Here is a 15,795-nt window from a genome sequence, read left to right as displayed (position 1 = left end):
GGGGGTTACCATATCGATGATACAAGAACTGGAGCGTGCAATACCCTTCAGATAAATTTCCGTCCCGAATATCCCGACTAATACTTAGCAAATCCAGAAATCTGTGGGGAGATACCGGTCTTGGTGCCAATGGATATCGACTTCTAAAGTTTTTGTTAAGGCCCGCATAACCTGCAACTTCCTCCAATGTAGGTGTGAGCTCAAAGTCAGAGAAGCGGAACACATTGCGAGTCGGGTCCCAAAAAGGTATTAAAGCTTCAATTATGTCCAACTTTGGCTTGATGTTCAATAGTCCAACGAGACCTCCCAAAACTTTTCCCACTATTTCTCTACTGCCTTTTCCTAGATCATTCCACCACATATGGAGCTGTAAGGGGATCTCTTTAAGGACTGTGAAGGGTCCAATTTGATTTGTGCTCATCCTGCACATTTATTAAGGTGTTTTAGTCACTCATTTTGACCCAAAAGTGATACCATTTTTTTTTCAAAATTTTACTTTGAAGATAAAACCCAGTTTTGCAGATACGATCTTTCAACACTTCGGGGAAGAAGATTTTAAGGTTGTGCCTGCTAACCGTACAAAAATGACCAAAAGGGGCTATTCTTGCAAAAACAGCCTTCCGACGCCTTTTTGAAGACATTCGGCTTATTTTAAGCAAGAACAACATCACCCTGCTTATTGTGACAAAAATAAAATTTTGTTGTTTTTGGGCTATTTTTGCAAAAAGGGAAGTTGGACCCGATGGGGGTTGCCTACGTATCCTACATCCGGTGAGAATCAAACTGGCGTAGTTTGGGCAGATTGGATGAAAATAAACCAATTATTTTTCAAACAGAAAATTTTTGTCAAAATTTCGGCAGAGTTTCAGCATATTTTTGGACACTGATTTTCAAAACAAATGATTATCTCTCCGAGCCCTCACATTGATTTTCTTTTTCCCAACTTTTATCCTATTATTCATAAGCCGGTCAACATGCAAATCCGAAGCAAATAAATGCACAAATAGCAAGTTGGATGCATCAGGATGGTCTTTCCATTTGGGGTACACCTGTCCTAGACAGACCCAACCCCTGTGTTGAGTCTCCTAAGTCAAATGCACGTGATGCAAACAAACGTTCCTACTAGGAATCCGGCATGAGGCTTTGTTATACTAGGTTTGAAACCTGGGTTTATTTTCTAGACCTAGCTTACCCGAGCGGATAATTCGAGCCGAGGGGGGGCAGCGTACCGGGAATACAGAAGCTTCACCGGCTTTGCAACTTGTCCGAACCTCGTTCTAAAATTGGATAAGATTTTAAACAGAAGAGAAGTCACACGAAGTGCACCCTTCTCCATGATTTAGAAAACTCAAAGAGAGGAAGGGTTTCGTAGCAGTTTATATACAGTTTACACAAAATCAAAGCGGTAAAAAGCGGCATTTAGCACATCAGGCTCAAACATGTAAAAAAAATCAGATAACAGATAAAGCCAATCATAACAGCTATTCTAAGCTCGAATTCTTGAACCCTGAACCAGAGATTCTGGGTTCGATCCCCAGCAGAGTCTCTAGAGCTGTCACACCTCCTTTTTACTGCCCGAAGGTAGCACAAGGGAGTTTTTCCACTTTAAGTGACATTATTTGAAATGAGATTATTATTCATTTTTTTTCAGAGTCGCCACTTGAGATGGTTTGTTTTCTGGTGTCCCAAGTCACCGGTTTATTTTAAATCCCAAATCGAGGAAAATTCGACTTTCCTTTTGAAGTCTGCGAACCAGAAATTCTAAGTAAGGAGTTCTATTAACCCGAGGGAAGATGTTAGGCACCTCAGATTCCGTGGTTCTAGCACGGTCTCTCAAACTATTATAATTGGCCTATTATCTGATTTTAATACATGTCTTAGCCTCTGGTACATTTTAACTTATTAAAACGCTTTTAATTATTTTTAAAGAAGATTTAACGTCGTATAAAATATGTCTTCGGATCGCGCCACATGAAATGCACCTGCAATACGAAACACATCTTATTCAACGTTGTGAGATTTATAGTTGGGTCACATGAAATGCATACCTGAGTTTAAGGAAGGTAATATTATTAAAAATACGTGCCTAAAGCAACTACGAGATTAATTTCGCGAGGGCCATGGAAATTGGCTAAATGACGCGCCTCAAATTCTAAGGATCAACACAAGATTAATTAAATGAGGGCCATGCAGTTGTCATTTTTGTTTGGCATGGCGCACTTTAATTCTAAATTAAAGAGACATTCAAACAAGGCTTCAGAGGGCCATAAGTTATATTCTAATGGATATGGCTTACCTCGTAATGTATCTAGTGAGAATTCAATTAATTAGAGGACAGAATTATCAACACTTTTAAGACTAAAATTTTGGATCAATTTAAAACTAAAAGACCAACAATCAGGGAGATGAGCAGGTGGAATTAAAGAACATTGGGCTCGGACTACTGGCCCTACTGCCAAAAAAACCGGCCTGCCCTAATAAAGGCCCAACACAAGCCCCAAACCGTAGAGAACGGACGACGACAGATGCGGGACTCCAGATCGAGTCTCTATGCATGCAAAACATCAGAATTATTTGAATTAATAGCCATGATCTCATTAACTAGGCCATCGCTAGGCCCAAGATCTCATGATTCAAATGATTCATTCCCAAATCAAATAATACAAACCAATCTGATGTTAATTATGGAACATGAAGTCAGATTAACAAACTTAAACTCTGATCTTAAATAATTAACACAATTTAACTAAGCTAAATTTTTAATTTTATCTTTCATGCATCCTTGAGTCAAATCTGCTACCAGAACAATCCAGTAGCCAAAAGAATGCACTGCTGGGCTCAAGAAACGAGCCTAAATAACAACAACAAGGCCATATTCCCTTGCAAATGACTTCAGAATTCAAAGCTCAATGAGCCCAAACACTGCAACGAACAAAACTGAGGATTCCAGACTCGACGTCGAGTCTATACTAAGGCAAAATAAACCTTTGCACTCAAACACAAATTGTTAAATCTCATCACTACCCAATGACTAATACACCAGGAAAACTTCGAATACTACCGAGGATACAGGCTTGACTTCAGACTTACGAATATTCATACTTAAACTAAACTTAAAAACACAACACGAGACTTTAAACTAACTAACTCTTTTTCAATATCAAAAAGTAACAAAGTCTAGAGAATTAATCAACACCCAAAACTCTTAAAGAGCACACATTCACTTGTATAACATACTAAGGGCATGATAACTAAGACAACATGTGTAATTCAAGACTTATTACAGAACATTTAAGGAGTAGGGGAAACATATGTAATGGAATTCAAAACAGCTTGCATTCAACCAGGCCTCAACTCGACATACATGTTCTTAGTCACTTGTTGACAATGGTTTGGGGAAATACCTGGAAAATACACAAAAGGAAAAATGTGAGGGCAACAAGCAGCCACAACAGTAGTGTAACAGGTCCAGCAACAGTAGAAACCAAAACAGTAAAACTCAACAGCAAGAAAAGTCCCAGATTCTAACAAATATCCAGTGAAATCAACTCAACCAACAATGAAACAGTGACCTTGACCCAAAACTCAACCCCAGACTTTAAGAGAAGAACAAGTTCAAGCCATTTTACACACCCACTAAACCAAAGATTGCCTTAGCAAGTCGGAATTCCAAAAACTAGAAATGGAACTTAGTGGAACAGTGATTTTCTTCAAATTTCAGCCGTTATCTTTTCTGAGTTTCTTAGCCTTTTTTAATCTCTAAAAAATCTGAATTGAACCCCAAGTAACTATGCCTTTATAGGCAAATTACTAGGGCAGCCTTAAGAGTTTAGTTATTTCATTTTTAGTCCTTCTCAAATTTTCTTTTTTGCTACTTACTCCTTCATTTTCTGACCTGCTGATCAAGTTAGTCTGTTTTTGCAGTTTCTAGGCACCTTCCTAAGTGGTTACTGAGAGATTCCCTATGCCCTTTACCCAAAATACCCTCTTAGTGCCCTGTTTTTACCTTGAAACCCAGCCAGACTTCGAGTATGGGCTATGAATCCCCAACCAGGCTCAATGTTTCAATAAGTATGGGCTTAGACTCAAACCAAATAGAATTCCTTTAGAATGAGGTCTTAGACTGACCTTAGAGCCCAAATAACAAAGGTGAAACCCAAACAAATTGAGAAAACTTAAATACCAAATAAATCGACTAATTAATGATCATAAACATGCAGGGAACTAATTAAGCTAAGTTACCAAATCAAAAGTTCTAACAGGACAACTAATAAAACTAGGCAAATCAGAAAACAAATTAAAAGAGAGAACAAGAACATAGGTGACACATAGATAATTTTGAAAACAAAAAAAATGAACGGGACTTACCAGCTAAACTTGAAATCAAAACTGAGGCACTGATTCGATCCAAAATAGTGGCAAATGTTTGTTCTTAGTGAAGAACAAACGAGCGTCACTATTTTGTGTCAAAACCAACTTGAAACAAACGGAAAATTCCTAAAATGGCTTTCATGCATGATTCCGACTTTAGGCTCTTAGGGCTCGACTCTTCGATTTGATATTCGAGGAGTTTCAGAGATGTTCGAAGGAATCTAAGTGAGGATTTGGAACGTGGGAGAGAAGACAGTCCTAGGGTGTTAATTTGGGGCCAATTAGAGGTGGCGCCGCCACCCTCAAGCGGTGGGATTTTAGGGCGGCATTAGGGTTTTTTGGGGGTAAGGTCTCTAATGATGGGTGAAGATGAGAGACGATTAGTTAAAGGGGGGTACGGGCGTTTGGACCATTATATATTATAGGATACCCTAGTTCCGGACCGTTGGATTAGGGAAATCCAACGGTCGCGATTAAATGCATACAAAACGAGGTTATTTTGGTTATGGGGGATGCTGGACCGGGTTGGACATGGGTCTGGTCTGGGTATTTGAGTGGTTTGGACGGGTTTAGGGGTCTGACCCTGGTAATTTTAATTGAAATAGCCCAGAATCTGATTCTTTTCACCTTTTTTCCTTTCATTTTCTTTTTATTTTCAAATTATTTTAATTAATTCCAAATAAAAATAAAAACCTAATTTAAAATCTCAAAACTAGATTATCTTACCAAATTAAATTAATTAACTCCAAATAATAATTACCACAACTAATTAAGTGCCCAAATTAAAAGAAAATTACCAAAATTTGAAATTAAACAATAATGAATGCAAAAATAAATTATTTTTGTGACTTTTCCATTTATGTAAAACATTAATTTACAAATTAATCTCAAAAAATATAAAATTAATTCCTAAATGCAATGCGTGATATTTTTTGCTATTTTTCATGATTTAAATTAAATATGCACACAAAAATGTATACAAACACGAAAATTGGGCAATTAATTCCTAAAAATCAAATAACAAAAGAAAAATCTTAATTTTGGGGATTCTATAGGAGTAATTCATGCGAGGCAAAAATCACGTGCTCACAGTAACTGATTCGTGTATTTAGTGGCTTAGGGCTAGGAGGAAACCAAAATTAAATATTTTGCTATAAACCTTAAAAGGTATCTATAGAATATAATTTTTTTAAATGGTATTTATTTAAAATAAATAAGGTGTTAACCTTTGCTATAGGAGGTAAAAATTTCAAATTTTATTGGATTGTTATTGTTGTTTGTTGTTATTTCATGGATCTTCAATTCCAAAGCAAGCTCATTATCAAGCCCAATTCACTTGGGCTTAGCCCAAAACCAAGTTTTGACTTTGTAAATTGTCCTACAAGTTTTCATCACATTGCCCCACTTCATGACGAGATATTTACAAATATAAGGAATATATCCACATAAAATATGCAATGCTTTTAATAGAACCAAAGGTGCCAAACTTCCAATAAAGCATACGTGATACTACTCGACTCCTCTCTGTCCCTCTCCCTCACAAGTCAAGCCATTAGAAACAAAAGCAGATAACTACCGGTAAGAATAATTCAATTATCCCTTAAATTTCTTCTTTTTTTCTTTTTCTTTTTCCTTTTAATTTTAACTATGACGTTTGACCAGTTTGTGCGCACTTAAATTAATCTCACCCGCTACCTAAGTTCCTTTTATCCTTTAAAATCTTATTACTAAATAGCTTTTAATATATTAACTAATTAATTTATTTTTCTTTAATAATAAGAAATACGTACGGATTTCGAAATATTTAAATTTTATCCTTATTAAAATATAAAGTAAGTTATTACTCAATTCCCAACCAAACCCATATTGTTTGTCCTTTTTTTAACCGTGGTTCAAGAATAAAAGGAATAATCTTTTGAAACACCAAACTTTTTTTTTGATAATATTAAAAAGATTTATTTAAGTACAATATAAAGTAGACTTAAAAATTTAAAACGTATAACTAAGGAGTTAAAAATTGGGCACGTCAAACACGCGTCGATTTCAAGGTGGAAATTTGCCCATAGATTATTAGAACACAGAATGACCATAATATTACAAGTAACAAATTTCCTTTTTTCTTTTTTTTTTCCTTTTTCCTATAGTGTTAGGGTTCTTTCATTTATTAATTGTTTTTTTCTTTCTCTAAGGTAAATTAAATTAATTCTTTCAGCGGTGTGTACCCTTATCTGATCTTTATCTGGATTTGCCTACCCAAATTAAAAAAACAAAAAACAAAATTTAAAAAAAGGATTGTTTCATCTGTATTGGATTTCTTAAATTTTCATAATCTGTGACTTAGATACTGTTACACTTTATATAATTTAGGGTTTAATTGATAGATAATCGATTCACCTTTATTAGGTTGCAATTTTCACAATCTATGACCAAATATTTGTTACACTTTTACAAATAAATTAGGGATTTGTATTCTGGGTGAAAAATTCAAAGCAAATTACTAGTATTTCATCTGGTCAAAGGCCAATTTGTTGTGACCAGGAGCTGATATGGTGGGTAACGTCTCTCTATTTCAGTACTGGGTTAGGGTTAGGCTTTTTTTATTTTAATTTTAATTTTTTCCTTAAAATAAGTTTATGCATAGGTTAGGTTTAGATCTGTTGAATCTGATTATAAATTTTTGGTTATGATTTTTTCTAGTGTTTCAAATTTATATACTTATTGGTTTAAGCTGCTTTTGTGATTTGATTTATTCTGGTACTGAACTGTTTGTTGCTTTTTTGAATGTCTGGGTGTAGTGAAGAAGAGTTGAAGCTTAGATCAGTGGATCAATATTTGTAAGTACATAAGCTTCTGTTCTGAAGCTCACAATTTCTGAGAAAGGTTATTTTGGTAAAATTACCTGTTTCTGTGAATGTATGTTTTTATATATGGAATTCTGTGTTGTCTAACATGGTCAGTGATGATTCATATGGCCGATCTTAACTTGTTTGAAACTGAGGCGTAGTAGTAGTAGTTGTTGTTGTACATGTTTTGACTAACTGGACGATTTTTGGTGATTTGATGATCATCTTAAAATTGATCATAGTTTGATTAGGGTTTTACTGTTTCAATGTAAGCAAAGCTATTACTGACTACTGAGTAATGAATTTATGCAATGGCTGATCAACTGGGTAAATTGCTTTAGATGAATGTTTTACAGAAGAAATTTTCTGCTAATTTCTGTAGATCTATACTATTTTGGGAATTTATGCCTAATAATATGGATGGACTCTTTCAAGAGTACTTCTGAGAGTTTGTATGCATATTTGTACACAAGCAGTTTGGGACTGAGGCATTATTATTGTTGTTGTATTTGTACACAAGCAACAATTGGTCTTGATAGATTATCATATGTTTGTTTGTCGTCTTAATGTTGATTGTACGCTTTATGTAGAAGATTTCCTATATGAAATTGGTTCTTAGAGAACAATCATAGTTATCAATCTGTGAATTCAGCTCGGGCCCACTGATTTTTTGCCACAAGTAGCTATATGTACTTTTTTGAGTCTCAGTATAAACTTTCGGTTCTGTTCCATATCTTATGAAGGGAACTCGAGAGTGCATTCTTCTTGCCTCTATTTCTCACTTGTATATTGGTTGCTTGGCAGTCTGGAGGATGGGGACTGAACTTGTTAGACATTGTGTCAAAGAGGAGGATATGGACATTTCATCAATTCCGCCTGGTTTTGAGTCACTTGCACCCTTCACCTTAAGAAAGGTGGATAATAATAGACTCACGATTAATCAGCCATCCTCAGTGAGCGAATCAAAATCGCATGGAAGTCGGATAGAAGCATATATTGAAGGTACCGAAGATGGAAAGATGATTAAGTCACTTAGGCGTAAACCTGGGATAAACTACGGGAAGTATGAGAAAAGCTCAGAAGATGAATCCGAACCCGAACAGGTTGAGTAGCTAGCCAATTATTTTCAAAAAGTTTACTTATGAACCTCTCTTATTCTCTTCCTCTTGTGCAGAATCCCTTTGTAAGGCCGTCACTTCCAAAAGGAGTCATCCGTGGATGTGAAGCGTGTCTCAATTGCCAAAGGGTCAGTATATAGAGTTAACTGTTTTTTTAATATAAGATATTTAATGCTGGTATGCTGCTTTATTTTTCAGCCTATTATGGATTATGATATCATGTAGAAAAGTACCTATAAACAATTATATTTACAAAGATGCATCTCTTCATGGCAGCCATTTAGGATAATTTAAGTGTTATGGTAATTAAGATTAGAGCAGCATTTAGCACTCCGATCACCGAAAGTGTTTAGCTTCCAATGGAGTTGAGCGCACAAACATAAAGTTAAATGAGATACAAGCCAACACAGAGTTGCGGGTCTATTACATGTATATTTGCTGTTTTAAAGTTTCAAGCTTGGAACAGGTAACTGCGAGATGGAGGCCAGAGGAAGCTTGTAGGCCTGATCTCGAGGATGCTCCGGTGTTCTATCCAACTGAAGAGGTCCTATTTTACTTGGCTAATGAACCCCTTTCAGTATCTCTACTTAAACACGACACCCTTTCTTTTTTGTCATTACTCACTAGTCATTACATCAGGAGGATGCCTTATGAGTCTTGCCTCAGGTTTTCTCAATAACTTTTTTCAATCTCCAGGAATTTGAAGATACCCTGACATATATGGCTAGCATACGCACCAAAGCAGAGGCATATGGAATTTGTCGCATAGTACCGCCTGCTTCATGGAAACCTCCATGCCCTCTTAAGGAAAAATATATATGGGAGAACTCCAAATTTGCTACCCGTATACAGAGGATTGACAAACTTCAGAATCGAAATTCGATGAGAAAGATGTGGAAAGTTAATCATCATAAGAAGAAGAAAAGAAGAAGATGCTCAAAAACCGGAGTAGACTTGGGTAATGGTAGTGTTGACATTAGGACCCCTGATGAAGCTGCTATTTTTGAGGAGAGGTTTGGATTTGAACCTGGTCCAGAGTTTAGTCTGGACGCATTTCAGAAATATGCTGATGATTTTAAGGCCCAGTACTTCAGGCAGAATGAAGGGCAGTGTGAGCCTTCATTGGAGAACATTGAGGGTGAATTTTGGCGGATGGTCGAGAAACCTACTGAAGAGATCGAGGTGACACTCTTTGCTGATTTTTTTTCTTGTTTTGCGCACCATCTAGGTTATGATGTATAACACTTTCTCCCTTTCTGTCATTCCTTTGTCATCATTTGCTAGGTTCTTTATGGGGCTGACTTGGAAACTGGAGTATTTGGCAGTGGGTTCCCTAAACATGGCCATCAAGTTGGCTCTTCTGACCCGAAGTATGTAAACGCAGGATGGAACTTAAATAACTTCCCTAGGCTTCCAGGTTCTGTTCTTACATATGAGAGCAGCGACATATCTGGTGTTTTGGTGCCTTGGCTTTATATAGGAATGTGCTTTTCATCATTCTGTTGGGTAAGGAATATAGTTTTCCTCAGTTGCTTTATAATGTACTGTGGTACACTGAAGTTTGTTGGGTGCAACTGCCTCAACAAGTTTTTTTATTGACTGCGTAGCTACTGTAGGTGCCAATTTCTCTTCGCAAATTGGGTTTCTCTCGCATGTTGAAATAAAATTGGCGCACACCTTTTTCATATTGCTTCTGTATTTCAAAATTTTCTTCTTTGATTAAAGATCTTGTAAATAATAATTCTAAAAAAAGAACTTGTAAAACCTTCAATAAGAATGGAAATATTCACAAATGGTGTTTTGAGTAAGCTCCAGATCGTGTTTATTCGAACTACAAATGGGCGGTATTAGTGATTCCTTGGTTGAGATTATTCCTTTCTCTATTAGTGATTCCTTGGTTGAGATTATTCCTTTCTCTTGCATTGAGCAGGAGCTAATTTAAAGTCAGTCAGAGTTGAGGTCATATTTTTTGAAAATAAGAAGTACTAGTTGTTATTGGGTCTGTTCTTGACAACACAATCTTTTCTTTTGAATTGGGCAGCAGTGTAATTTAGTTTGCTTGAAATATATGAGCAGTGCCATTTAGTATGCTTGAAATATATAATTTGGATGATCATTCTTTTCTTTAACAATAGACCCTTGTGGTTCGGCCCTTCCCCGGACAACGGACATAGCGGGAGCTTAGTGCACCGGGCTGCCCTTTTTATTCTTTTCTTTAACAACCTGAAAACATAATGTCATTCGTGCTTCTGTCTTATTTACTTAACAATTTTCTTTTCTATATATTCTCAACCAACAGCATGTTGAAGATCACCATTTGTACTCATTAAATTATATGCATTTTGGGGCTCCAAAAATGTGGTATGGTGTGCCTGGAGCAGATGCGTTGAAATTGGAGGCTGCTATGAGGAAGAACTTGCCTGATCTCTTTGAAGAGCAGCCCGACCTGCTTCACAAGCTGGTGAGCCCAATCTTCATTTGATTGAAAAGTAATTGAATCCTATTAACATGTCTCTTTGTTGGTAGTCCCTATTCAAGAATGACATCTTTTGCTAAAAGTCCTGTTCTACTACCATCGTCTTTTTAGGGTTGGGAGGAACAGAGGTGATATGTGCTTCCATTTATATTGTTGGATACTGTAGCGTCCTCATCAAATTCAAATGTAATCAAGAAACTGTTTTACTGTAAATTTTGCTCTTCTTATGGAAGATCTGTCTGCTGTGTCATTTGCTAGGTTATTCTTTACAAAGAGGTGACAGTGAATTTGCCACAGGAGTTGGCTTCTAACCTCTTATAAATTGTTTTTATCTTTTATCAACACCCTATTATTTTATGCAGGTTACACAACTATCTCCCTCAATATTGAAGTCTGAGGGAGTTCCAGTTTATCGGTGTGTCCAAAATCCTGGAGAGTTTGTTTTGACCTTCCCAAGAGCTTATCATGCTGGTTTCAATTGTGGCTTCAATTGTGCTGAAGCAGTAAATGTTGCTCCTGTCGATTGGTTACCTCATGGGCAGAATGCGATTGAGCTTTACCGTGAGCAGGGCCGGAAAACTTCCATATCCCATGATAAACTGTTACTGGGGGCAGCTCGAGATGCAGTCAAAGCACACTGGGAACTTAATTTACTGAGGAAGAATACCTCAACTAATTTACGATGGAAAGATGTTTGTGGAAAAGATGGAATTTTGTCAAAAGCACTAAAGGTACAAATTTATTCGAATTAAATAGTTGCATTCTTTTGGCAGATGTGCACATAGCAACACCAATATTCTATTGATGGATAGTCCTTAATCTCCATTTCCATTTTTCTCTTATCTTTCTTTTGTTGCATTGAGGGTATATTTTCCTTTCTTATCCTTTCATGTTTGGGGGATTTGACTGATATATATAGATTTGGTCATACTGGTACCACATTTTAGTTCTATTTCCATACAAGTTATGCTACTAAGCCTAGTACCTTTTAATTCAACTTCACTCCTGAATTATCTTTTTTGCAGAACCGTGTTGAGATGGAGAGAGTGAGGAGGGAGTTTCTTTGCAATTCTTCACAGGCACTAAAGATGGAGAGCACTTTTGATGCTACTAATGAGAGGGAATGTAGTGTATGTTTTTTCGATCTACACCTGTCCGCCGCCGGCTGTCATCATTGTTCGCCGGATAAATATGCATGCTTGAACCATGCAAAACAACTGTGCACTTGTTCCTGGGGTGCCAAATTTTTCCTCTTCCGTTATGACATCAATGAGTTAAATGTACTAGTTGACGCTTTAGAAGGGAAATTGAGTGCAATTTATCGATGGGCCAGGCAAGATCTTGGATTGGCTTTGAGTTCTTACGTAAACAAAGAGAGGCAAGTTGCAGGGCTTGTTGGTAAGTTATCCTGTAAAACTGAGGTACCGGTGCTAAAAGAGACAATCACAGGATCCCCTATAGCTTCCATAAAAAAGGAAAAGGATGATGGAAATGCAAATCTCTTGACAAGGGCCAGCGATATTACTTTATCATTGCATAAAAATAAACAATCCAGGGAACCATTAGCTTTGGAATCAATTAAGGCATCCTCTATGCCTGACAACTCTTCTCATGGAATTAAGGGAGCAAAGAATGGCTTCCAGAGCAAAAGTGAAGAATCTGTAAAGTTGGTTCCTGATAATAGAGCTCCAGTTTTGGCTTTGGAATCAATCAAGGCATCCTCTACCGCTGGCAATTCTTCTCATGGAATTAAGGGGCCGAAGAATGGCATCCAGAGGAAAAGTGAAGAATCCATAAAGTTGGTTCCTGGTTATAGAAATACAGTTTGTCAACTTTCTGTGGAGGGTGGGTCATGTAGTAAGAAATTACCGACAGATAAGCATGAAGCGAAGGGCTCTTCAGGTCTTGGTGATGGTGATGTGATCCTTCTCAGTGATGATGAGGGAGAGGAGATGAACAGATCAGTTCTTTTGGGAGATACTGTGGATAAACGTACAATGAGCATGGGTAGCAGTGCTAAACCTGTCTCAACAACATCCATTAATGATGAGAAGGTTACCGGAGACAGAATTAGTGGTTCATCTAGTTCAGAGAGCATAAAAGTTGAGGATAATGCAAAAGATTTAATACATCAGAGACTTGATCAAGAAACACATTCTTCCCTTGGAGGTTCTTCTGTAATTATGGATCTTGATAAACATGCCCAAGGTTCTCAGGCTACAAAAGGGACTTCTGGATGTAGTATCATTTTAAGAGATGCAGATGCTTGTCCCAAGCCCCCACAGCCATGTGACTCTAAACCAAATAAAGAAGATAACCAAAATAAGGAAACGGAGTGTCCACAACCTTTATCAAGTGACTCTCCCGTCTCTCAAAACAATTTGGACAGATATTTTCGTCAGAAAGGTCCTCGTATTGCAAAAGTCGTGAGGAGAATCAATTGCAATGTGGAACCTCTAGATTATGGAGTTGTTCAGCCTGGCAAGCTATGGTGCGACAATCGGGCTATTTACCCCAAGGGTATGATGCCTGTGAATTACTCGTATTTATCTTTAGTCAACTCTTGGAAGTAAAAATAGACAAATTTGTTCGTGTGTCAAATGCAGGATTCAGGAGCCGGGTCAGATATATTGATGTTTTAGATCCAGCAAATATGTGCTACTACGTTTCTGAAGTTCTGGATGCAGGGCGAGATGGGCCATTGTTTATGGTAATTAGATATTCTGTTTGAATGGAACTATTTGTCGAATCAATTTGTGTACTTGTGTTAGCGGAATTCTTATTTTTGGCTATTGTGGTGCGCTTCAGATTGCCACAGTTTCGTTCTTGTTTCCTCTGCATTAAGTTTTCCATGCAGAGTTGAGCCGCACTTCATTTCTTGCCAGTTGCCATATCTTGATAACATGTTTACTGAATAATTATCATGGCGAGGTTTCTCCATGAAGCTTCATTATCTTTCCACTTCAACTGCATTATGTTAGTAAACAACTTCTCGAGCATATTACCAAGTAATGGCTACAAGTCAGATTTGTTGTTTCTTTCAAAAGCTTTGTGAGTTTCTGCTCAGGTTGTAGTTTGCCTTTAGGCAATTTGACTGCTACAATATTAGCTAGATGGATAGTCTTGTATCAGCTCATGAAAACATTCACAGCCTACATCTTTGAGGGTTACTTCACAGCTTTTTCCCTGTTTGCCCTTTCTTTTTTGTTTACCTTCACTGTGACAAGCTTATTGGTGTCTTTGTTGCTATGTATTACTTGGTTATTCACGCCATTGTGTTGTCATACTATAATACTATTCCTGCTATTCTGGCGTCATACTGTAATGTTATTCCTGTGTTCATGCTATTCTTGCGTCATACTGTAATGTTATTCCTGCCATTCTGGTGTCCTCTCTTTAAGTGGAAAAATGGTCCTTGCAGGTCTCGTTAGAGCATTGTTCGAATGAAGTTTTTGTTCATTTATCCGCTGTCAGATGCTGGGACATGGTCCGGGAGAGAGTGAATCAAGAAATAACAAAGCAACATAAGTTGGGAAAACTGAAGCTTCCTCCTTTGCAGCCACCTGGAAGTCTTGATGGCATGGAAATGTTTGGTTTTTCTTCACCTGCAATTATACAGGTCCTTCCACTTATGTTCTTGAATTTGATTTTAGATCTTGGTAACTTTCTGGCACGACACAATACTAATATGTTAATCTTTGAAGGGATTTCATTTCCGATTATCTCCTAGATAAAAAAATGTGAGAAACAACATGAAGGTTGAAAGAAAATATGAAATGTAATCTAAAAGATATATCGTCTTGATGTTTTCATTTGATTTCATCCGTGCAGGTAATTCAAGCTATGGATCAAAATCAAGTGTGTTCAGAATATTGGAAATCTCGACCTATGATGCAGAGAGCACCATCCGCATCTGTTAACGGTTTGAAACTCAATATAAAATCCGAGATCTCAAATGATCTTGCCGGAGCTGATACAGTACTCAGTGGCCTGATTAAGAAGGCAAACTCTGAAGAACTTCATGCATTGTACACACTTCTCAAAACCAATAATTTGACCCCTAATCAAGGTTTAATGACTCGGCTTCTTAACGAAGAGATTGATAAGCGAGGAAGATGATTAGATTTACAGCCTCGTCGAGGCTTTGACTTCTCACAAGGAGTTAACCCTGTAAATGTTCAACCACATTCTAGTTTTAGGTTAGATGGCATTAGGTTGACCCCCATTTCTTGAAATTTTGCACTGGCTAATAGCAAGAAAAGCCCGTCATATAGTTACTTTTGGACTTTGGTTCTTCCATTCTTTGAGAAGGATGATTGAAATAGAAAATTCTTTTTCCAATCTTGCTATAGTAATTGTTGCTGGTAAACATTAATCATCCCAGAATTCATACTTGGAAAGAGTTCGAAATTAATTTATAATAGCAAGCTTTTGAATAGTGAATCTCATATGGTTGAACTATCCGTGAATTCTATTCACCCTCTGCAAAGGCCCCCCCCCCCCCCTCCCCCTCCAACACACACACACACACAAAAAAAAAGAATCTTCGATATAGTCCTTTGGTAAATACTTGTACCTGGTGCTTACACCAAAACATATTAATTTATCCTAGTTAAATGATTAAATGAGGTTAAAATATATATTAATTAATCCTAGTTAAGTAATATTTTTTCTCTTATTGTTACCATTCTCAAAAAAGAAGAAGTTAAGTGATAAATTTTTTATGTGCAAACACGTATTATGTATATATTGATTTTACGTAAACATCATATGCAATTAAGTTTTTAACATCTCGCGTACTGTCAAAGCTTGATTTAAAGGTCTCATTATCATGTAACAATGACCAACAACAAGAAGCTAGTTTGGTAAGCAATTAAAGCATAACATTTGAAAAAGGAAATTTTACACGCTATAACTAAATAATGCATCATATTTATTGTAAATCAAAATATTTTTTTTCAAAAAACTATTTATAGCCACTTTTTAT

General features: G+C 36.8%; 1 protein-coding gene across 5 annotated transcripts; it reads left to right on the top strand.

Moving 5' to 3' along the window:
- The first annotated feature begins 5,825 nt into the window (after nucleotides 1-5,825).
- On the top strand, nucleotides 5,826-15,149 carry LOC107810799 (putative lysine-specific demethylase JMJ16). Of its 5 annotated transcripts, none has more exons than XM_016635630.2 (13): nucleotides 5,826-5,949; nucleotides 7,167-7,205; nucleotides 8,019-8,317; nucleotides 8,389-8,460; nucleotides 8,799-8,876; nucleotides 9,029-9,514; nucleotides 9,617-9,838; nucleotides 10,632-10,793; nucleotides 11,171-11,539; nucleotides 11,834-13,328; nucleotides 13,415-13,518; nucleotides 14,230-14,427; nucleotides 14,640-15,149. In XM_016635630.2, exons 3-13 carry the CDS (start codon nucleotides 8,027-8,029, stop codon nucleotides 14,925-14,927), a joined length of 3,765 nt encoding a protein of 1,254 aa, XP_016491116.1. In that variant the 5' UTR covers nucleotides 5,826-5,949; nucleotides 7,167-7,205; nucleotides 8,019-8,026; the 3' UTR covers nucleotides 14,928-15,149. The 5 variants fall into 5 exon arrangements, with proteins under 5 accessions (XP_016491116.1, XP_075089623.1, XP_016491118.1 ...); XM_075233522.1 differs by lacking the exon at nucleotides 5,826-5,949 and adding an exon at nucleotides 6,396-6,419; XM_016635632.2 differs by lacking the exon at nucleotides 5,826-5,949 and adding an exon at nucleotides 6,399-6,471.
- Nucleotides 15,150-15,795: the final 646 nt, after the last annotated feature.

The sequence above is a fragment of the Nicotiana tabacum genome, chromosome 16, assembly GCF_000715075.1.
Source record: "Nicotiana tabacum cultivar K326 chromosome 16, ASM71507v2, whole genome shotgun sequence".
NCBI classification, from domain to species: Eukaryota; Viridiplantae; Streptophyta; class Magnoliopsida; order Solanales; family Solanaceae; genus Nicotiana; species Nicotiana tabacum.
This window is presented reverse-complemented; position numbering and strand designations above follow the sequence as displayed.

What these genes read in the sequence shown, in the direction of transcription:
- LOC107810799 (XM_016635630.2), top strand. Translation starts at nt 8,027, where the DNA reads ATGGGGACTGAACTTGTTAGACATTGTGTCAAAGAGGAGGATATGGAC. An exon ending in TCGGGCTATTTACCCCAAGG is followed by an intron (nt 13,329 to 13,414) that starts GTATGATGCCTG and finishes TGTCAAATGCAG; the next exon opens with GATTCAGGAGCCGGGTCAGA. An exon ending in GAGATGGGCCATTGTTTATG is followed by an intron (nt 13,519 to 14,229) that starts GTAATTAGATAT and finishes TGGTCCTTGCAG; the next exon opens with GTCTCGTTAGAGCATTGTTC.